We start from the raw sequence: 25,234 nt of genomic DNA on the forward strand, positions 1-25,234 counted from the left end.
GCACATGGAAAAACCGTTCTGAATGAATTCACTCAAATATTTGATTGATTAATTCGATTTTGAAATTAATCCAGTTTACAAATTAATTTAATTTTGTAAATAAATCAAAATTGTTCTTTTTGATACATTTAATTAGAGACTTTCTCATTACTTGTGAACTGCAATCCTTATCATTTTAAACTTATTATTATAGTTTAACACATGCTGGATTGCGTAGAATAAAGTTTGCTAATGGTATGTGGGTGTATATGGGAGATTTATGATGGTCATCTGTGTCCCTCTCTCTTTTGTGTGATGTTACACCATGGGTCAAAGGTCAAGCATTAGGTGACCTATGGGTAGTTAGGAGCTTCTGTTCTGTACCTGATGCCTGCTCAGACCTGTTCAAACCAGTTCACCTACTAGCTAATGTGGCATCTGCTAATCATTCCCTTTAAAGTCTATTAAAAAGTGTTTTATCTTAGGCTATGATATAACATGCTGTCTATAGACAGTGAACACAAGCCTGCTGATTGGGTTGTAATGAATGGTTTCTCTAATGATAATGACTTTGCTACCCATTTAGTTTTTTAGAAATATCACAATGCCCTAATCACATTTAACTTTTGCATTTAGGGCAAAACTGGTCTCAAACCTGCATTTTTATGTATTTATTTTTTTCTATTTTTCATTGTACTCTTCACAGGAATTTTTGTGTTTTGCTAAAGCTATATCTGACACTGTTATTTTCTCAGAAGTATGCAAAGGTCAGTGAGAGGCGGGAGAGAGATTGAGATCTGCTTAACCACCATCACGGTACCCAACATGCTGAGATATGTCAGATGCCTAGTTTAGAAAAATATCCATATTTATAAATATGAATTTGGAATGTGCTTGTATAAAGTTGGCAAGAGAAAGAATACCTCAGCCGCCTCCCATGCTGCCGTTTTCTGTCTGCGGCCATTTATTTTGGCTCAGGATGTAACAGCCCATGCCATCCACTCACGACTTCCTGTTGACGTCCGATTGGCGCCCTGTGGAGTCTGTACAGGTCAAAAGGTCAGCTATATCTATCTGCTGTCATGTAGGGATGGGTCAGGACGATCAACTAGTCATTAGTCCGTTAGTGAGGTTGATTAGTGAGGTTTTTTTTCTTTTTAGCTTTAGTACGTTTGAGCAGTAGGCTATGAACGTAAAAACTTCTCAGAGAGGGTTTTTAACATGCTGATGACATTTGAAAATTTGCTCAAAAATTGCTATACATTTCACAAATAAATTATATTTATTTATTTATTTTAATATATGAAAAATGCTACACATGGAATTTTTGAGTGACAAATCACTGAATTGCTCTGGATTGATTCACTGAAACATTTGATTGATTAATTAAATTCAGAAATTAATGAAACTTTGAAAGACTGAAATAGTATCTTGTAAAGCCTACGTCAGTTATCTTTATTTTGTACTTTGAGAAAAATCACAGACAAATATTTTTGGTCATCTGTGTTGCTTCTCACTGTTTTTTAGATGACTAATCGATCTGGAGGCACTGAAGAATGGCATCATGATACAAATAATCTAAAAAAATAATCCAGATTATGGTTAAAGGGGTCATATGATGTTGCTAAAAAGAACATTATTTTGTGTATTTGGTGTAATGAAATGTGTTTATGCGGTTTAAGGTTAAAAAAACATAGTCGTGTCCTCTTTTGGAAGGCCATACAAAGTAGTTTTGCTTTCACAAGCGTCACACACGGAGGGCTTGAGTGAGCGGTGGCGGGCGGGCTTGAGAACGGTGTGGCCGGCGGATTCGACGAAGGAGTGGCCGGTGTGCTTGCGGCAACAACATGTGACGACCCTGGGCTGGACTCCGCTTCGTCCACGGTGAAAGCCGATACACAGCGTAAGGAACCAAACCTTCATCGGTGACAGAAATGGAGAAAAAACCTTGGGAGAAACCAGGCTCAGTCGAGGGGCCAGTTCTCCTCTGGCCAGACGAAACCAGTATGGCGTGGTTTAATTCCAGGCTGCAACACAGGCCAGATTGTGCAGAGGACTTGTCTGGAGAAGTAAGAGAACTAAATAAGAGAAGACATCATCTGTAATTATTAAAGGTCCTTGAGGGACGGGCATACATTTACTATTGATGATGTTACATTAGTGCATTGAGAAACATGGGACATATGTTTTCGATTACAGATGTGATTATTTTCTTTGAGATGTGTCATGTTCTTGGGAGAGTTTGGAAGGATTACACCTGTCTAATCCATACTATCACTCGTCACCTGTCCAGAATCCAGCTGTCAGGGTGTGATTACTCCGTGCCTGCAGTGCGATAAAACCAAGTGGCAAAGTGAGTAACTCCTGTCCGACTTTGAATGAGCTGATAAAACCTGACAGGAATGATAGCTGTGTGAAGAGTGGGAGTGAGACAGAAAGCGATATAGGGAGAGCGACGCCTCGGTTAGGTTTGTCATATCAGCCCTGTCTAATTCAAAGGAGCAGTGGAAGACAGCGGAACATTAAGCTGTCAGGCAGTTGTACCCGTGTCTGTGGATGTGTGCCTCTTTATTCATTTTCACAAAGCTTATATAGTATCACGCTATGTAGTTATCTTTGATGGAAATTCTGTATTTTTATTGATCTAATAATTAAATATATAATATAATATAATATATAAACCATTTTTCATTGACATTATATATTAAAATATATTTACTTTTTCAGTGATTGTAATAATTAAATATAATTTAATACATAAACCATTTTCTAAATATAATTTATAAACATTGGTATTTTCATTGTTTATATATATATATATATATATATATAAATAATTATTTTAAATTATATATAAGTATTATGTCAATAAAAAATGGTTCATATATCATTTTTAAATTAACCATTTGTCAATGATATAATAATAAAATATCATTTTTAACCATATTCATTGACATGATACTTAAATGATTAAATATGATCTAATAAATATTTATATGTGTGTGTGTGTATAAAATATAAATAAAAAAATATTTAACTTCTAACTATTTCTTAGTGATATGATAATTAAATATCTATTAAAATATAAAACATTTTCCACTCATTATAATAATAATTAAATATAATTTAATACATAAACAATCTTTTCATTAATATTATATATTTAATTATGATGTCAATGATTCTCAGTGATATGATAATTAAATATAATTTAATATATAAAATATTTTGATTATACTGATTAAATATAATATAATATATAAATCATTTTGTGATATAAAAATAAATATAATTTAATATGTAAACTATTGTTCATTGATATTATAAATGATAGTTCATATTTCAATTGTATATCATATTTAATATACAATTAATACAGTGGTTCATTCATTAAATCACTGAAAACATTTTTTAGCATTTTTAATTACTTAATTAAAAAGCATTTGATTAATTTTTAAAGGGGTTTTACACCTCTCACCCATGGCTAAACCAGTGTAATGCACTGTCTCTTGTGGTTTATTGCTTAACCACCTCTAGACCGTTTTCACTTCAGAAATGCCAAGAACTGCACTTTCTTCTCATGCCATCACTATAATAAACACGAATGGAAGCTGCATCTAACCGAAAATCACATCTCTTTGGAATACAGGATCCACCACATAAGAGGAGTGTTTCCCTTCATTATTTCTGTAGCATAGCTCTCCCGTTCTCCCTGTCATTGTCCTCACTTTTACATGCATCTCTGCGGTTTTGATATGAAAACTCTTTGCTTCTCTCTGACATTTGCAAATGCCTGGAGACAGAGCTTGTCATGTTCAATTGGAATTTTCTCACACTCTTCCTCTCTTGCTCTTCCCGTTCTCTAAACTAACAGTGAAAAAAAGTCTCGTGCACCCTACAATGAATTCATATCAAAGAAGCAAACAATTGGTTTATAATCGAAATTTTAGCCATTTGCATAGGGAGTGCCTGGTGAGCGCTTTAGGAAAAATGCAAAAACGCATATGAAAATTGTATGAGATAATGACTCTTTTCCGAACAACTATTGGTTTTTAGGGCTACATTAAAATGCACACAGTATCTAGCACTGCTGCAGTGCTTAGGACAAAAAGTTGAACAGCTAGAACAAACAATAGTGCCACCAGCATGCAAACGCATCTGTCTGGATGCTCAAGGCCGTGAGTGTAGTTATCTACACTGCTGATCCAAGCAAATGCTCTTCTGAAAGCAACAGCGTTTTTGTAATGGGTTGCTCCAGTTCTCTCTAGGGGAGAATGAGATTAGATGGCGCTTTGAAAGGGGCTTTTAATCTTTGTCTGGCCATGTAATAGAGCCGAGAATATTTAAAATGCAGTAGTACTAGAGTTTATTCACTAGGGCTTCTTAAATGGCGGTAAAGTCAGCAGATGCTTGGCAAACGCACCGAAGAGATGCTACCAATTGTAGTGGAAACTGCCCATTATCTGAAGGAAGTCCTCTAGCATTCCCACATCTCTGAAGACCAAATCTGAACCTTTTCGAACAAGCAAACATGTACTTATGTGGTGTTTTGTACAGCTATGATTTCAAAAGCCTTGACCAATATCATAATAGTAGGATGTTGAATTGCCACGGAGAGGGACGTGACCTGTCCTGTGAACTCCTACACTGTTATGCAAACGTTGAGTTTGGTTCTCCGCCACTGGCGAGAGAGCTCTAAAGGAAGAAGAAGAAGGCAAAAAATAAAACCGTCAGGCCGTCCTTCCCCGAATTCACTTGCTCGAGAACCCAAAAAGACTTTTGTGGCAAAGAAGCAAATTGTCACCTTCCCTTTTCTTTTCGCTGGAAACTGTGACATGGAACAACAGGAAGAGCATTGTGGAGGGTCAGATACTTGTGGTGGGGATGAAATAACTTTGTGTTTTGCAGTTCAAGCTAACTTACAATTAAATGAGGTTTAAGCTACTTTATTCATCTCGGAAACTTTCAACCGTGTTTCATTTAGTCAGAGTCGTTTAACTTGAAAAGAGCCCATAACCTTTTGATTTAAAGTTTCAAATTTTGTCATGATTTGTTCACTCAAACCTGTATGATTTTCTTTATTCTGTGGAACACAAAAGAAAATATTTTAAAATGTTTTTTTCTCTCAATATAATGCAAAGGAATGAGGTCCACTTTTGTTTGGACCCCACTGACTTTCATTATATAGACAAAACTGTAAAATCATCAGATTCTGTAATCATTTACTCACCCAAACCTGTATGTTTTTTTTTTCTTCTGTTGAACACAAAAGAAAATATTTTTAAATGTTTAAGTGTTTTTTTTTCTCTCTCAATATAATGCAAAGGAATGAGGTCCACTTTTGTTTGGACCCCACTGACTTTCATTATATTGACAAAACAGTAAATTCCACAGCATTCCACAGAAGAAAGAATGATGTTTGGATGAATTATCACTTTAATTCTTCAGTTTGTGGCCATTTTGATTACTTTATTTTAACTCATTCAATCTTGTTGGTCTCTTTAATACTGTTTTTCTGTATTTGAAATCAGCAGGGTTCAATGGCTGGTTATCTTATCTCAATGCTGGCATACTCTCTTTTCTGTGTATTAAGGATGAATGAGGCCTATTCAACAGCGGACTCACAGAATGCTTCCTCAGGTCCAATTTGAGCAGGTCACTCTTAGTGCCATGTAACTGGATCTCCGAGTCCTCAATAGATCCATGAAACTGATCCCGTTCTCAGAAAGGACAACAGGGATGCCCTGGACTTTCTTTCTCACGCCTTCTGTCTCTCTCGCTCTCTCTCTCTATCTCTCACCATTCCATCTGTTTCTCTGCTCTTTTGTTTTTTCCTAGTATCTTTGAGCAGCTGAACTGGAGCAGGTTTTATTGTCGGCAGTGGGAGAAAGCAAGATATTGATGGTTGTGTGTCTTGTGTGGCTGCTTTTGTTTTGTTTCAGATTGCGAAAGGCACATTTCATATGGTGTTTCTTTAGAATGTTGAGAAAGCGACTTGATATGGGGAAACAGATAATGATACCAATATAAGACCATCTATCCAACAAAAAAGAAAGAAGAGGAGAAAATGGTAAAGTGAAGTGAACAATGCTGACTTGTCTGCTAGAATGTCCAAAGTTATGTTGTGTAAAGAAAGATAATGTTATATAGTGTTTTAGAGCTGGGGTTCCCAAACATTTTTATTAGCTAAATCTATATGACATAAATGATTTACTTTAATTAATTAAATTATTATTTGATGTTTATCTTTCCATATATAATTTTTAACACCTGTGCATGTTCACTTGTGAGATATTCCTATTGTTATTTTTCTTGTTTTAATAAACGTTTTACATGTATTTAAAATGATTAATAATAAATAATTTAATTTAATTTAATTTAATTTAATTTAATTTAAAACATACTTATATATTGTGCTTTTTAAGAAAAATTAGTGTTTAGGATATAATAGGATATAATAATGCGCCCCGTCGAGTTGTTAATGAATGGCAATACAGTTGGGGTTGGGGGTTTATATGAATGTATCTCTGAGAGGAACTGACTGTCTTCAGAAAAGTTTAGAGGGTATTTTCTTTTCATCTTGCCTCTGTACAATACAGAATAAAGTAGTATTTATAAATGCAGCACTGCCTTGTTTACAGCGATAACCAAGGAAACTCTCTATTGCTGCTGTTGCATAAGACCTGCTGTCACCTGCGTTCTCATTCAACCCGTCTGCTGTTTTTTCGTGTGATATGTTTTATGTGGTATAGTTTTACAAAGCTGAAGTCAGACCATTCTGTTTTTGCTTCTGTTTCGAAATTATACAATCTAATTTAAATCAAAAACTGCTCATGCTGCATGTATGCAGCATCTTTGTTTGGAACGTGATTGAAATCCAGTGGTTGCCTCTTAATTGAAATGAAAGGAGCACAGGGAAAGCCTTAGTTTGTTTATATGAAGAGATTCCTTTTGTTTATATTATTTATTTGATTTGGAATTTGTTTTAAAATTTCAATTGAGTTTGAATATCATAGATGTTTGCGGGTTGAACTCTTTTGACTTAAGCCTGTAAGTAACTCAATCTGCCGGAACACCCTAGCAACCCTAGCAAAAAAAGTGTTGGGGAAAGTTACTTTTAAAAGTAATGCATTACAATATTGAGTTACTCCCTAAAAAAGTAAGTAAATACGTTACTTAGTTACTTTTTATGGAAAGTAATGCGTTACATTACTTTTGCGTTACTTTTTAGATATGAGCAGGGCTTGATTGTTTTTAACATAAGAAGTTCTATTTATAGCGTTACTTGTAATGCGGTACCCCCAACACTGGTAGCAACCTCGTAGCAACACCCTGGCAACCTTGAGAAGAGTTTTACAGAGGCAAGTACCTCTCACATTTTTTTAGAACATGCAAAAATCTCATTTTTGTTTATAATTTATTGTTTTGATCCTTCACTTTTTTGATAAAAGCATCTGCTAAGTAGAGGTAACCTCATAATTGCTCTCAGAACAGCTCTTAGGGACAGTCTCTTACTTTACAGCTTGCATGAAACATTGGTCACAGATGGTGGATGTTTGTGCAACACGCATGCATGAGCTGATTCTCTCCTGAGGGAAAAGGCGTGAGATTATTGAGCTTTTTTGGGCAATGTCTGTACCTGCCGTGTGTGGTAACCACTCATCTTCCTTTTTACAAAGTGAATGGGTCCCACACAACATTCAGTGTAATTAGTTTTAATGAAAACACATGGCTGGGAGAGATTTTCAGACATGTTAGAAAATTAAAATGGAATAAAATGAAATTAAGTATTTCCCCTCCAAACCTCCTTGTTCCATGTTTAATTGGAGCTTCAGTGGAGCAAGTAAAATACTCCATAGGTTTGACATTGGCTTTTGGTTCACTGCAGGCAGCGCTATCAAGGAAAAAATTAATTTGCACATTTTATTTGGTTCATCCTTATAAATGTTATAATGTACATTTTCTCTATACCTTTATTCTCACATTATATAACATTTTCAGAAACACATAGAAAATGTTGCATTAACTGAAAACAACAGTGCCAAAAAAAACTAATTCTTAGATGCTGCGATCATGTACACATCCTTTTATGTTTGAAAAATCTGAATATGAAAATTGTGTAAATTTCTAATACTCATACACTAACATTACCTAGCTATGGTATTACTGTGTTTTTTTACCTGGTGTAATTTTGATGCAATGCTTTTATGCACCATGGGAATAATGTTTTTTGTTTATTTTATTTTTTGGTAGTATTTTTATATTCTTTGAAGTACCCTGGAGTGGCATGTAAATACTATGTTAAAATACGATATTAAGTGCAGTCGTATATATCAAAGTTGAATATAAGTCTATATGTAAAAAAGAGCTGTAGAAAGATAGACAGGTGTGGCCTTTTGCCTGTAATTCATGAGACTTGACTCAAGCTCAAATTCTCTTGGACAAAAGTATGGAGTTTTGGGAAGGAATGAAGTGTATGTCTGTTTATATACCCTTGATTGATTTAGCCATTGATTATATGTACACGTTCTTTGAAGACAGTTACCAAAAACACAGACATGGAAACGCTTAAAAACGCTTACTGCTTTTCTGCCGAATTTCTGTGTTTTGAATTGGGCTTGTTTGGCCTAAAGTAACAGAAACTGTGCTGTGGTGTGGCCTGTAATCACTCTTTCTCAGTATCAGAGGGTCTAACGTTGCACACACATGCCCTTCAATGCACCCGGCACATGTCTGCCTGCCTAAAACCACATATAATTAACATTCTTGCCATACCAATAAACCTGAGCAAAAACAGGGCGATCCGAAACAGGTGCGAGTTCGTGTGTACACGTGTAATAATATACAACACAGGTCTTTGAGATGTTACAAGGAAGTGGATCCAAACTTTGATCCAGCTTTGCTCTGTTCTGGCCAAACCCAAAGCCTGTGTGAAAGTCAGCCGGGGCAGCTTGGGTTTCTATAATTCAACTGCACTCCCATCAGTGAAGAGATGTGGTAACATAATAATTTCTCAGTTCACCAATTTCTTATTTGACAGAAACACTGTCCTGATTTGAATTATACATAAAACCATGATCTAGTAACCCAGTTTTCCATAGAAACATTTGGCTGTTCAGGCTTTGCAAGAGAACATTGGCTGATAATCTTTACATTTATTGAATCTCAGAGTTTAAGCAGAATCTATAGCTGACAGCACTGATTATTGATGTCCTCCGTTGTTTCTCTCTTGCTAACAGCTTAAACATATGTTTCACCCCGTTGTAAATCATGCTCTAAATGTTTTAAGGGCCATCTGGTTGTTGTAATGCTGTGCAGAAGGGCAGAGTAGGAGAAGTAGTCTGTGCTTCACTCTTAAAGGCGTCATATCATGAAAAATCACATTGTCTTTAATCTTTTGAAATATATGATGTCAATAAGCTATGTAAACATACTGCAAATTTAAGGAATTACTTTAGTTATCAACCCAGGCTCATTGGAAAAATGTACCTGTGATGACATTTCTGCAAAATGATATTAAGTTGATTCATGCAGATTTCGGACAAGTGAAATGTCAAGTGAGTTCACTTTTATCCAAAACAGATGAACATGAATCAGGCAGTGTTTTATGATGTTTTATTATGGTTGTTGTACGTATCACAGCAGTTCAGAAATGAAATGTGCAGTAAGTGGGGATGAAACTGTAAGGCTGTATCGCATTTGAAAATAGCGTACCACCTTAACTAAACCATACCCTGATAGTGTTAACAAAAGCAAACCTGAGATAAAACACATTTGCTGAGGAAACTATTCCATATTAGCTTGCTTATACAAGTCTTTGAACTCTTGAACTCACTATCATGACCTGTGTTTCACTGGACTCGTAGCTCAACTTTGCAGTGCTTTACCAGGTGAGCTTCCGAGCAAGTTTACTGCATCTGAAAAGCCATTCATATAGAGCTAATTAAGTGATGCACGTCAAAATGCTGAAAAGCTGACAAATCATGCATTATGGTCAAAGTGTTTTGAAGTCTCAACACGATATTATGCAAGGAACTGTATAAAATAAAATAAATCATTATTAATTGATAATCTGCCCTTGTAATGATAATGTGTGTGAAAGGAATAAAAGTTGTTGGTGTTGTTTTGTAGCGTTTGCAGGTGTGCATTTATCAGAAGAGAGGACACCGTATGTTTTAAACTAATTGATTCGATTGAGTAAATGATTCAATGATTCACTATTAAAGATGAACACTTGTTTCATTCAGAAATGAATCAGTGTTTTTAGAACGCATTCATTTGGTTGGATGAACTAATCAGTAACTGATATATAAATTAATGATTATATGACCCTTTTAAGGCTTACTGTAAGAAATCTAAATTCACTGCAGTAGAAAGTATAGAATCCAAGTGAATAATTCTAGTAGTTTCCTTCTAGTTCCAGAATTGTGTCCTTGAACTCCAGACAAAGGGGTTTCTTGGGTAATAGCGCTTAAAATAATCAAGGATCTGCAGGCGGATATCCGTTGAGAGGTCTTGATGTAAGAGAGAGGGTGCAAATGACACAAGCATTATGAGGTCCTGTGGGAACAATGAGCTCTAGTGTCTTCCCAGACAAATCCTACAACATGACGGCAGTCTACGGCTTAAAACCGCTCTTTTTCTTTCACTCCTTCCATGAATGAATGGGGAGAACAAGAGGCAGAGACAGAAGGTGATGCTGAAAAGGGAGGAATGCTGTGCATGTTTTTACTGCCACATTGTCTGTATCAGAGGTCTCTGTATGCTAGTTTTCATACGAGTTGTTTTACTCGAGCATGCTTTTATACAATAAGACTACACCCACATGCTGCACCTCGCTTTACCGTTTAGAGAGAGCGAACTGTCATGTTTATTATCATGGCTTTGAAAATCCTGTTCATGTTGATGTGTGCAGATACTGAGCTAGGATACAAGCGAACTCAAAACCGGTGTCAGTTCAGGATGTTTGGACCGCAGCTATCTACAACCTTTGATAAAGCTGACAAGTTAGACGGCATATTTTAGCTCTCCAGCGTACATTAGTACACGCTTACACAACCCACACATGTCGCAGATTCCCGTTTTGTGTGTTTATATGCAGGCTCATTTGGTAGTTAGGGTTGCACTTCAAAGGCTTTCTTGAGCAGTTTTGGAAAGTGAACATGACCCTAGCGTGGGCGCTATCTCTTTGTTTTGCTGTTAATTTTACGAGTCTTGGCTTTGTGACCTCCTCCATAACAAAAGGAAATGTAAATTAAACCGGCATTTACCTCACAAGCTTAACTCAATTTGTGGGGAAAATTGGGGCACTTGAGGAGAGAAGGACGGCAATAAGATCATTCCTCCTTTTTCTTCCACTATCTGGCTTTTTATAGACTCTTTGTTTGTTTAGTTTGCTTTCTTTTACCTTTTGTGTATTGCAGAGACTTGTGCTTTATCATTTCAGATGTATGTGACCCAAACAAACTCAATTTGGAGCTTTCAGACCAAACAGAAGAATACCATGCTATCACCATGATTTTTAATACATGGTAATACTGTGGTATTATTTGATATACCTTGGCAAAATGTGTATATGATATTTTCGAAAGAAGTCTCTTATGCTCACCAAAGCTGCATTTATGTGATCACAAATACAATAAAAACAGTAATATTGTGAAATATTATTACAATTGAAAATAACTGTATTCTATTTTTATATATTTTATTTATTCCTGTGATAGCAAAGGTGAATTTTCAGCAGCCATTACTCCAGTCTTCAATGTCACATGAAGACAATTATAGAAATTATTCTAATATGATGATTTGGTGCTCAAGAAACATTTCTTATTATTACCAATGTCGAAAATAGCTATAATATTAGAAATCTTTAGAACATTTGTAACAATATACTGTATTGTCACTTTTGATACATTTTTGCAACCTTACTGAATTAAACAATTAACTTCTTTCAAACTAAATAAATAAATAAATAGATGAATAACAAATAAAAATCTTACTGTCCACTAACTTTTAAATGGTAGTGTTTAAGTCACAGTATAATAATTTTTGCACACAAAAAAAAGAAAAATTATTTTTATTTTTTTTTATAATAAATAAACATCTGGTAATATATACTTTTTGCCTACTTGAGTGATTTAAATAATTTATAAATTAAAGGTACTCCCATTTGATTTGATAATTTTCTATTTTTGTTTAGAACTTGATGGGAAAATATGATTGTTTATAACAAATTCATAACATTGACATCAGTATAAATACTGTTTTACATTACCATGGTATTTTACTTAGTAAATACCATAGTACAATATATGAAAATTGACTATGGTATATACTGTATGAAATTACCATGGTTTTATGTGATTCCATCACTGTACCATGGTACAGCCACAATATATTTTTTGCAAGGTAATTTTTCTCTGCTTTCATCTGTGTTATTCCCCCGTTGTTTACTTTCCTGTCAGGGTTGGTTTGAGGTGGTGTCAGTGGCGTGTGCCAAGTTAGTCTGCCATTCCCACTTTTATTTATTTAACCTCTTGTGGTCCCACTTTCACGTCACAGCCCATGAAGCTTTTGTTCCCCGTACGGTATGTGAAGATGAAAGATGGCTGCAAAGTTTTCTGTCACAGTTTTCATCCAGCTGGACTCATCCAGCTGGGCCCAGATATAGCGTTGGAGGATTCCCACTGCAAGAGAGGATGTCTACGCATGAAATAACAATTTCACAGTGTCAGGCACTTCTGTGTGTTGGCCAGCATACCAGCTAAACCTCTGTGACTGCTCATTCAAGACCTTTATTATTCATCACCCAGAGCCAACTCATATACATCCATTCAGGTTTTATTTTCTCTGAGAAACTACTGAGGCGGTTTACATTAAAGGAACAGTTCATCCAGAAATTAACATTTTGTCATCATTTACTCACTCTCATAATGATTCCAAGCATGCATGCCTTTATTTTTCTGTTAGTCACTATTTTCATGCAATTTATGTAAACATATAATAAAAGTCCATATAACTTGGCCACTTTGGAAAAGAGCGGCTAGGACAATGTCTCAGATATTTTGTTTTATAAAGAAAGTCAAAAAGGCTTGGAATGACATTAGGGTGCCTTTTTTTGGTTAACTATTCCTTTAAACCCATAATATGCCTTTCCAACCTCTAATAAAGACTTTTTAAATTCATTCTCACCTTCCAGGAAATTTGCAAAGAGCAAAATTGCCTTAAAATTGTTGGCTGCCTTAAGGTGTTTCTCATTCTATTTATACTCTTCAAAGGCAGCACATGGCAGCACACACTGCTCACTTTTCCCATTAAAGGTAACAGGATTGAATAAAGTGCAGTGTATAAGTGAGTCATGGAGAGGTTAGAGAAGGCTCAAGCAGGTTAATGTTGAAGAGTACCACTGAGATGCTGCAATTCTGAACCTGCTTGATTTTACAGAATGTCCTGCTGAAGTTTGGGGTTTTGTGAATGAGAAGAACTTGGGTAGGTGATACTTTATTTTAAACTGAGTTATGAATATATTAGCTCTAGGTAAAAGTAGTTCACCAGTTATTATATACTGGTCTTGAATCAGGACTATGAAGTTATACAGTACAAAATATATTGTGGTCATTATGTATCATCGTTTTCTATTCTTAACTGTTTTAATTCATTTTAAATCAATTTTAGTTTATTTTAAAAGTTTGTATTATTATTTTTTTATTATTTTAATTCCTTTTATGTAAAGTACTTTGAATTACCATTGTGTATGAAATGTGCTATATAAATAAACTTGCCTTGCTGTAAGCATTGTCACGTTTATCCTTGCATGTGAACCTATTTAAAGTAGTCTAGATTAGTGGTCGACTGATATGGATTTTTTTGATGGCTGATGCTTTAAGAGCAGGGTGGCTGTTAGTCGATATAAAGCTGATATAGAACTACATTATGATACTGCATTAATTTAAATTTATGTTTATTTTACTAAAATAATTAGAAATAAATAGTTTAATAATTACAAATAATTTGAACTTAATAAAAAAAAAATCCATGAAATAAACAGATTTATACTTAAAATAGAAACTTCTTGATTCTGTAATCCTCTTATAGTATTTTGCCTAAATAAAAATGGATGGACTGTGGCGTTTTTATGCAGGTTATGCATATATGATAAGAAAATCTAACAGATGGATTCACCAAATTTGCATTAAATGCTTATCAAATAGGCTCTCAGTGATCTCAAAATAAAAGTCTCACTTCTGACACTTATCAAAAGTGGCTAAACAGAAAACTTATCGGAAAAATGCCAAATATTGGCCACGCATGGCAAAATTTTGGTTGACGACTAGCCTGGATAGTTTTTTTTTAATTTTTTTTTTACCTTGAGCAGTTTGGTTCTTAGTTTTTAAGGATGACGCAATGTCATGTAAAATCGTCTATTTTGGCTAGCTTCTACGAAGTGACATTTGTGCCAGAATACTGTAGAAGTAAATAAGCCTATTTGTTCTATCAAAACTATGCATGATTACATGGCTAGTTGCAGTTTATCATTTGCATTAAGAATTGTTTTTTCCAGTCCTGTCAGAACAGTTCTGTGCCCCATTTTTAGGTCAAAACCCACCCACCGGTTAAGAAGCACTCTATTAGGCCACCTTGGTGGGGCCATGTCAGCCGCGATGCATCATGACACATACATCTCTTGAAATCATGTTCTCTTAATGGGAACTGCTTTTGATAATATAGTTGAGAGGCTTCTGTATGCAGTCCTAAAGTAGTTATTTGTAGTTGAAGTTTGTCCAATTGTTGTCTGTTCGTTTTGAAAGCACATCCCCTGAGGCAGACAGACTCAGTGAGTGTTTCATATGATGTGGCGGATGAGCAGATGGTTTGGCACTGTCACTTTTATACATAATCATTTTCTCTGCTTGTCTCATAGGCCTGCCACGTTCTCAGCTGAGCCCAGGGCTGGCTAAACCTAGTTGGAGTGGGAAATTGTTTTAGCCTTTACCATTGTCACTCCATTCAGTGTGACACAGAACGAGACCCAAAGGAAGCACAGTGTCCTGTTGAATTATCTCACATCCCTCCCAGTGCATTAGTCATTAAGCCTACCTGCAAGACATGGGGTTGGAATATGCAAATAACCATGGAAAGACTGTGTCATGATTAGATGTATTTTGCTTTTCAAGTAAACAGCTTTATAGCTGAAGTTAGTTCACCCTAAAATCATATACTCACCCTTATGTTTTCCAAAACCTGAATGGCCTTACTTCTGTCTTCCATGGAACATAATACAAGAACATGATTGATTTCTTTTTAGTTTTAGTTTTATTTCTTGTTTTACTAATTTTAGTACTTTAGCTTAAACTAATGTTATTTCAGTTATTTGCCATAACAGGGTTTTCATCTAATATTTCTAACACTGATATTTTATGTTATTTCAGTTTTATTTCAATTGTCAAAAAAGTTAACAAGTTAACAAAGCTGCCTTAAAAAAGTGTCAATGATGCAACGTCAGTGATGTCAGTCACCATTGGTTCTTATGTGTCATGTGACTTATTATAATGTGACAAATTTGAATTTGGGGCAGTGAATATTGACTTAAATTGGGGTATTTTCCTCACACAAAGCTACTGATGGTTTCAGAAGACTTGAAATACCCAAAAAGTCATACAGACAGTCAGCGTTCAGTTTTATTGTATAGAAAAGAACATTTAGGCCAAGGCACGCCATTAACCACAACAATGTTTGAAGCCCCCATCACTATTCCAGTTATTTGTTATTACTGATAAAGATTTCAAAAGATCTAGAAATTAGACTTTTGAAAGTGATCCTGAGTTATTTTGGCTTATTTGAATGCTTGTGTATTATTGTAAATGATTTGAAGTCATCTGAAGGCTCCCTTAGAAGTTTGCTGAGGCCCCCTAGTGGATCCCCGCCTTCTAATTTAGAGCCACCGATTTAGGGTATTCAGCTACACTTTTTATTTTGTGTTCCACAAATTAAAGGAAGTTTGAAATGACATGAGGATGAGTAAATGACAGTTTTCATTTTTTGGGGTAAACTATTGCTTTAATGACAGAATTTACATTTTTATTCTCCTCCAGTACTTCTGCTGGATTTTATTGAGAATTGTGTCACTGGTGAATCCTGGTGCCTTCGGTTGTCACAAACATAACAAATTTAGTCTAATTTATTACTGCCCTTTTTTTTATTTGTACTGTTCACAATGCTACATAGTCTCTCTTGGTCCCTTACAAAGATGAGCGCATCTGCAAACTCAACATGGAACCAATTAGCAATGAATCCTTTCACATATAATAACAGGGCAACTAACTCTTTGCACATAATCCACTTCTGTCCGTTTTTTTAAGACTCACTTGTTTCTGGTTCTGTGGAGTGGTTCCTCCCTTCCTCCTGATCTGAGCTTCTTTTTCTGTTGATGTACTTGCATTTTATAGTTTTATTTCCATTCGCTCTTTCATGAGGCTGAGACTCTGTTTCCCATCAAGGCCTGTGATCCAACCACAACAAAGGCATCACATGGTGATACAGGGGGAAACTTAATGATGGAGTTGGGAACAGTTGGAGGTGTTGTTATTACGGCTAACAGAGGGGGAAAGCTCATCCTCAGGAACATGCAAGTGCAAATGGTTGTGTTTTTTCCAAAAATTGTGTTTCTTTGAACGCCGCCTGGCAACCCACACTGGGTTTTGACTACCCATTCATCTCAATGATGGACCTTCTTATCTGGTTCTTCCCAGTCTACTAGCTGTTTCCCTACAATGCTGCAACTTAATTATAATTGCTACCCTTCCTCGGGCCCTTCTTATTTCAGCCATCCCGTCTGGAAACCTTTTCTGCCGAGGTTAGCCACAGCAGCAAGATGTCTGCCGGTTTGTGGCCCAATTCAACTGAGATATGCAGCAGCAGAGGGTTATTTCTCATCACAGAGGCAGCAAAGTTGCTCTTCAGGTGACTTTTGCCTTTTGCAGGTGAGCATTGCAAAGCATAAATAGGAATAATGAATACTATGCTGTGCAGAGAGTGGGTAGGAAGGACGTCCATCCCATTAGTAATGCATGGTTTGGCTGACAGTAACTCTGTCCAAGATTACAAAGAGGAAATCATGATTGCTCTGGGAGATGTGTGACTCTCCAATGTGCCATAAACTCCCTGAGCTTCACGTGACAGCAGAAGCATCGACCGACCCCTAACGAAATGACAACACCATCCAGTAACGCATTATTTATTGCCATCCTTTATAAATGTCAATCTGCTGCCTAAGTCTGTCACTGCAAGTGTGTCTGGATGAATGTTGCTATAAAGTTTAACCGTAACCTTTTTTGTAATCGAACACCATTTTAAAGAAGCACACGAAAGGAATATTTCACCGAAAAATGACAATTCTGTTAGAATTTACTCATTGTCATATCGTCCCATAACTTATTCTACCTGTAGGACTTTCTGGGTTTTGTGGATCACAAAATGTTGTTTTTTAAAGAATATCCAGATTAACTTTATTTTGTAGAGTATTTAAATAACTGAATATTATATAATTATTATATTTTTATTTTTATTATATAAAAATATTTTAATGAATTATTATATGAAATATTCCACTAAAGAAAAAGTCATGCACGTTTCAAATGACATGAATTATGTAAATAATGACAGAATGTAAATGTTCGAGTGAACTATCTGTCCATTTAACTCATTAAGTTCATACAAATTGAGCAAACCACATATTAATATTAAGACTAAACGGGTAGATAACAAAAAATTAAAAAAAACCTGGTCATCGTAATTCCAGAAACCCAACAGCATTCATGTCCCAGCGGGGGTTGTTTCTGAGTCTTGCCACCTGCATGACTTTAATTAAATCTACATGACACCCAAAAAGCAAAGCCTGTGATTTCACTTTTTAATGAGACCTGGTTTTCTTTCTTTTTGATTCCAGCGAGCATGACTTCCACAGTGCTGCCTGGACACTGTCCAAGTGTTCTGCGGCTTTTAGGGCTGTATTTTCTGATTGGATACAACTGTTTCAGTTGTGCGAGCAGCAGCGCAAATGTCCTACCACATATGTAGCTGCACCCTGTGTCCGTTTGCTCGAATGTGCCTTTTTCAGAGCCAGCCACCGGAAAGCATTTGCCCTTTTTTGAGGCGAGCAAGCCTCACACAAATCAAAATGATTATCTGTGAGCATTCATTTGAGGCGGTCCTGCCTGAGGTATGTTAATTGCATTTGATTAATGGCATTCAGGAAATTTGTTTAGGGAGGTTGTGTGGTTTTTTGATTTGTTGCATGATGCCCTACTCATCCCCTGAAGGAAGGGTTCGACCCACATCAGTGGTAAATCTAGGCAACTCTCCTTGGAAAACAGAGGCTAATTATCTCAGAATCTTCCCTGTGCTCCAAATACTTTACTCATTTGCAAAGTATATTTGTATGTGTATGTAAAATGAGTGAAGAAAATATCCATAAACCCTTAAAAACAAAGGTTATTGTCATTTCATATAAAACCTTTCAGTTTTCAAAGGTTCTTTATAGTGGAAAAAGGTTCTTTACATTTTTTAAATATTCTTCATACAAAGAAAAAATGATTCTTTTATGAACTCTTCACTGAAATCTTTTTTTTGGGAACCAAAAATGGTTCTTCTGTGGCATCGCTTTGAAACCCACCTTGATTGTTTAAGTGTAAAATATCTGGGGACCAGAATTTGGCCTTTTTTGACTTGACCCAGTAAGCAACCACCCAGAACATCACAGTCACATAGCAATGGAAATGAAAAATCTAGTTTGCTTTTTATTATTAATATTCATATGAGATGGTATTTTTGCACATTTTCATTTTGTTGGCCTTTGGAGATCTTGGAAAGCAGATCAGAATGAAGATGTTATCAGATTTTGAGGTACCTCACATATGAAAGCCAGGGTTTAAATCCACGCACTCGCCACATTCCAGCTTCCTCATTCAAACCAGAACTCAGTCCAAATGAGATGCTTTGAAGTCTAGAGCTTAGAAATGCCAACAGATACCCTTTGATGGAATAGTTACCCTCTTGATTATTTTGACTGCGCATAAGTCCTGGGTCTCTGTTGTTTTTGGTTGAGAAACAGGTCCATATGGTTGCCTTACAGACTTTTTTGTTGCAGTTTAGCTTTCGCCAGGAGTTGAAAGAAGGGTAGATGACTCAATTGTCATTTCACCCGACTGTCGCACGCTTACGTATTTAGTTTGCAGACAGGTCATACCACACAAATGCAATTTTGCAATCACAAACCTGAATCATAATTGATTTATTTCTTCCGTTATAATTATTCACCCCCACCCCTTCCCCGCAGCGCTATGACTCATCCTGGGACAGCAGACTTGCATGCTAACAGATGCAATAACATCTGACTATAACAGTTTGAGTGTAAAACTAAAAAAAAAGACCATAACCACAATTTCTGCCAAACTACATTATTTTCTACATATATTGTTTCTATAAAATCATAATAAATTAAAATGGGATTTCTATCAAATTATGTAAGAAGATTTCTGAATATTTCTGTCTGTTTGTATTAGCTACCCACAGTTTGCTGGATAAAATGTGTTGCGTTTATGTCAAATTTATGTGGAACATTTGGATTGAAAGAATATTTTCTCTTGTGTCTCTCAGAGTGTTATACAGCTAATGGAGAGGACTACAGAGGTCGACAGAACCAAACAAGCCTGGAAAGAGGGAGGCCGTGCCTTTTCTGGAATGAGACTTTCCAGCATCCATACAACACCATCAAATACCCCAATGGAGAAGGAGGTCTTGGACCACACAACTTCTGCAGGTCAGGCAAATACTGTAGGGATGGAAGGACAGCAAAATAATAGTGATGTTCTATAGAATTTTGCATGATGAATACAAATTTGCAGATGTTTAGCATTGCAAAAAGTACTCATATGGTATTTACGTGTTACTCCAAGGTTCTCAAAAGAATGCAATGGAGTTACAAAAAAATGACATTACACTCTTAAAAATAAAGGTTCTTTATTTGCATCTATGGTTCCATGAAGAACCTTTAACATCCATGGAACCTTTCCATTAGACAGAAGGTTGTTTATAGTAGAAAAATGGTTCTTTAGAACAGTGTTTCTCAACTGGTGGGTTGCGGGAGTCTACAGTCAAAGAAACAACATCAACAACAAAAAAACATAATTCTAAATATTTTTCTGATGCGATATTTTTATTTTGAAAGGCGTGTATGAAAGCTGTTGACACTTCTGTCAGATGCAGTTTAAGTAAAAAGTGCCTGAGAAAAATGCACTGGCCCTATTCAGTATCTGCGGTCAGATGTTGTCAGGCTTAAAGAGTTAGTTCACCCAAAAATGAAAATTAGCCCATAAATTACTCACCCTCAAGTCATCCTAGGTGTTATGACTTTCTTCTTTCAGACGAATCCAGTTGGAGTCATATTAAAAATTGTCTTTGATCTTTCAAGCTGTTTAATGCCACTCAGCGGGTGCTGCATGCATCAGTCCAAAATAAGTTAAATAAAAAGCGCCCATCCATAAAAAAAGTGTCTCACACGGCTGTACAAAAGCCTCCTGTAGCGAATCGATGTGTTTTTGTAAGAAAAATATCCATATTCAAAATGTAATAATCACTTTAATGTAGCTTGCGCCAACAGTTGTACACGAAAGCAGCTCCGGGCGGATGACGTATGAGGTCAGCGTTGTGCATGTGCCAGTGAGTCTCGTGAAAACCAATGTTTGTTAACAGGAGCAAAGGAAGCAAAGTTTCCTTACTTTAGCAAAGGAAAACCAGTCTCCTCTTGGCTTATATCGAAATCCTCCGACATTCTTCTTTACAAATCCTCGTTTTGTACTTCTAATAAGTGACCGTTGTTTTGTTTTGATCTCTCCCCTGCGCTTCCGCGTTCGTCACTTCTGCATGCGCAACGCCGACCTCATACGTCATCCGCCCGGAGCTGCTTCCGTGTAACAACTGTTGGTGCAAGCTACATTAAAGTGATTATTACGTTTTGAATATGGATATTTTTCTTACAAAAATGCATCGATTCGCTACAGAAGGCCTTTGTTCAACCCCTAAAGACAATTTTTTATGGATGGGTGCTTTTTATTTAACTTCTTTTGGACTGATGCATGCAACACCCTCTGAGTGGCATTAAACAGCTTGAAAGATCAAAGACATTTTTTAATATAACTCCGACTGGATTCGTCTGAAAGAGGAAAGTCATATACACCTAGGATGATTTGAGGGTGAGTAATTGATGGGCTAATTTTCATTTTTGGGTGAACTAACCCTTTAATGTCAGTGTCATTATTCTATCATTATTTTCATAACTTGTTACGAAATAAAAGTCTCTCTTCTTAGAAAAATTTACTTTCCTGTCCTGTCAGATATTATTCTGTGCTTGTAGCATGCACTCTTCAATTGCACCCGCAAATGTGGCAGAGCAGGCTATATATCATTTCACTAAAGCGCAAAAGGAACTATGAGCATGCAACGTGTGAAATAAAAGTAAAGTACCAACAAATCACATAACTGGTACTTTGTGTGTTAGCTGGGAAGGATTTGCATGAAGGTATGATATTCATTCTATTCAGGAGCAGTTTCCATGTTTCATTAACATTTCATGTTAGTATTTTATATTCACCGTGGTAACTGTTGTTTCCATAAGCCAAAATTGCCATGTTATTTTCCATTTGTGTTATTTTGTTTAAATAATTGTGGTGGCTCATACCAACTAAATTGTATTAACAAAAAATAGTTTGGGACTGCTATTTAATAGCCTTACCTTAAAGGCTGTTTATTCATCAGCATTAGTCATATTCTTACAATTTATGTGTATGTTAAGTAAAGGGGGACAGTACTTGTGTGTGTGTCAAGTGTAAGAAAATCTTCAGAATGATTAGGGAGACTGTTCCTTTAAATAAGAGAATGCATTTTAAGAGAAAACAACCAAGAGGGACATTGTTGCAAAATTGTAAGAGACATTGTGTGATTTTGGCGATGTGTTATAAGAATTTTATTGACACATTCTTCAGTGTCAGAGTGTCACGGTGTCGCCACGGTCTAAAACATTCACATCCTCAACATCACAGATGTTTTATTCATTTGAAAGTCTCTCTGTCTTTGACCATGAACTGTATTTATATCTATAAGCACCTTAAACCACCATATTAAATTATTCTGAATTGGTTTCATGTTGTTGGAGAGAAGCATTTGCACTCAAATTGTTTCTCAGAAAGTCACACTGCAGTGTTTGACTGTGGTCCATGAGTGTAGGTTTATTTTTTGTGCCTGTCATTATGTGGACTCAGCAGGGCTTGAAGAGTTTACATTTGCAAAGTCGTCCCAAATCCCTCTGTCCTGGAAAAAAAGTCAGCCGAGCGACAGTGTGGATGACCGATAACCTCTTTCTATCTTCAGCTTCAGATTTATTCTAGATGCACAAGCTAACCCACAATGCAAGAAGCAAAACGTTACTGTCATAGGCCTGTTTTTGTAATAAACAAACTGGTAATCTGACCGGAGTCTAATCACAGATAGATTGCAATATGCTGAAGCTCTTGGTTCATGTGCACGTGTAACACAATATTTCAGATTTATACTGTTTATAAAGTTTGTCAATTTGATTAAAAAAAAAAAATCCCCTTTTTTTCTGGCTGAGTAGCAGTGTTTTCTAAATCTGTTGGAGTTTAAAGTTTCTCACAGCTGCCTCAGCTGTTATGTCACTCCTCGGACTGACGATAGTAACTGGAGTGGGATCAGAAAACACAAAGAAGGAGATGAGAGATGGCATGTGAGAGCATGCTACTGACATACTCTTCTAAATGCTTAAAGGGTTAGTTCACCCAAGAAAGAAAATCATGTTATTGCTTCCAGAAGTTGTTATTGTATCATGTATTGTGTATATGATTTTTCTTTTTCCATTAAACACTAAGCTGTGACTATGAATATGACTTGCATGTAATACTTTTATGGTACTTTGATGGTGTTTTTTCTCTTTTTTTGGACACAGAAAACATTTAAACTAGCCTTACAAGTCAAGTCAAGTCAAGTCAAGTCTGCTTTATTGTCAATTCTTCCACATGTACAGCACATGCACACAGAGAATTGAAATTGCGTTACTCTCAGACCCTTGGTGCATACAGATAACACTAACAGTAGAACATAAATACAGATAGATACAGATTAAATATATCTATCTGTATTTATGTTCTACTGTTCTACTTGCTGGTCTTAAGCTAGTCTCCCAGTATTTTAAAAACCATCTAAACAGACCTACATAAGTTTTAGCAGACTGCAGAAATGCCACCCTTTAACATTTTTCTCTCTATATATATTTGTTGTTCTCTATTAGAAGGAAGCATGTACATGAGAGTGAGTACATGACAGAATTTTCATTTTAATGCAGACAATCCCTTTAAAACAGCCTGTCTGTTGCTGTTCAACCATGAGGAGCGGTGCTGTGGTAACTCTGTATATGTGTGTGAGTGCTGGTCCAGCAGACTGTATGATATGGGAAGTGAAAGCCAGATTCAGAGCGGCAGACAGAGATTAAGTGAAGAGAGGGAGATCACCGTCAGGAACACCAGTGTCGATTTTAGGCATACGGTTGCATGGTGTTATGTCTGCTGGGTGTGTATATAGGAATGTCTTTATGTGTCATAACAGACTTTAGGTTTTGGCTAAAGACTGGCTACAGCAAGGGAGACTTCCAGAAGCAGCACTCGGATCATCAAGAATTCCGTAATCAATCAATCAATCAATCAATCGATCAGTCTATCAGTCTGTCTGTCTGTCTGTCTGTCATATGGTATGAAGTTCACTCCTGATCAAAAGGATAGTAGATTTTTAAGAGTTAACAAGAGTCAGGGAAAAGGAGACAAGTGTATGTTTTTAAAAATATGACAAGCATGTTTTTATAGTCTCGGTTACGTGTAAGAGAGGAATGCTTCTGGAAAGCTGCAAGTGTGTGTGTGTTTCTCTAATGATGTCATAAACTGTTTGCATCTCTTTATTGGCTTGTCTACACACCATTTGACTTGAAAGGAGGAAATGCAGTCTTGGCATGTTGAGAGAGCCAGAGACAGAGAGCAAGAGAGAAATGGATGCGCCAAGTCCTAATATCCCTCACATTTCATCTTTATTGTGAGCTGTAAAATAGCTATGAAAACATTGAGAGATGGGGCTGAGAGGAAGCGTCCTATTATTTGTGAATAAAAGGAGCTATGAATGTTGGAGAGTCAGACGGAAAGGTCTACAACTCACCAGCTTCCTCTCAGACCTGTTATCCACAGCCTGTTTTATACCTCCTTAAAGATAGAGCAATCATAAAGCTCACTTAACTTTTAATAGTACACTAATAGCAATGCTTAATTGAGCTTTTAAGTAAACCCCATTAATATAAACAAAATGTGTAGAATTAGTACTATTATACTGAATGCAGCAGCAAACACAGTGTGAGTCGTGAAGTTCAATTCACAATCAAATGACTCCTATGAATCATTCAAAAAGATTCACAAAAACGGAATCAAACTTGCTCAAGAATTGGCATTTGGAATCAGACTCACACAGTGAATCATTCAGAACTGTAATTGAGTTCACAACTGATTTCTTCCATGAGTAATTTTGTTTACGTGTAAATCAGTGGTATTATTACCAGCATGGTATTGTGGGTCCATCATAGTACTTTTTGTAGGGATAATTTTATATTTTCTGAATTTGGTGAATAGTTCTGCATGACTGCGTGTATGTTAGGAGGGCCTGGGCAACATGACAGAAGTAAAATGGGCTGTGAAACCATTCCATGTTGACTTATATGAGATATTTTTTTGTTGCTGCTTTGTATGTTGTTTCCAAGAGAAACTTTAATGTTTAATTTTCCATCCTCGATCTGTCAAGCCTTTAGCTTAAGCGAAAGTGCAAGCAACCGTTAAGCATTTGTGCATTTTCTGTTTACACTGTTTACTTAGCTGTGAAATTGAATGGTTTGTTATCCACTTTCAGATGTCAGTTCAGTGAGGCGGGCTTGAATTGTTGTGGTTGAATTGACATGTAATGCCACAAGAGTGGCTGTGAGTGATATAGATACAATAGACTCTGACAACCGATCGGTCTCTCAAAAGTGTTGAAGTGAAGTGAAGTGACATGTGGCCAAGAATGGTGACCCATACTCGGAATTAGTGCTCTGCATTTATTCCATCCAAAGTGCACACACACAGCAGTGAACACACACACAGCAGTGAACACACACACA

The 25,234-nt window shown here is 36.2% G+C and overlaps 1 protein-coding gene across 1 annotated transcript in view; it reads left to right on the top strand.

Moving 5' to 3' along the window:
* LOC107702222 (kremen protein 1-like) overlaps positions 1-25,234 on the top strand; it is a 66,424-nt gene that overhangs the window by 6,994 nt on the left and 34,196 nt on the right. The window contains exon 2 of the mRNA XM_016504469.1: positions 19,633-19,795. Coding sequence (XP_016359955.1) covers positions 19,633-19,795 — 163 coding nt within the window. The remainder of the gene's footprint in view (positions 1-19,632; positions 19,796-25,234) is intronic.

This window comes from Sinocyclocheilus anshuiensis, unplaced genomic scaffold, assembly GCF_001515605.1.
Source record: "Sinocyclocheilus anshuiensis isolate Anshui unplaced genomic scaffold, SAMN03320099.WGS_v1.1 scaffold582, whole genome shotgun sequence".
Taxonomy (NCBI): domain Eukaryota; kingdom Metazoa; phylum Chordata; class Actinopteri; order Cypriniformes; family Cyprinidae; genus Sinocyclocheilus; species Sinocyclocheilus anshuiensis.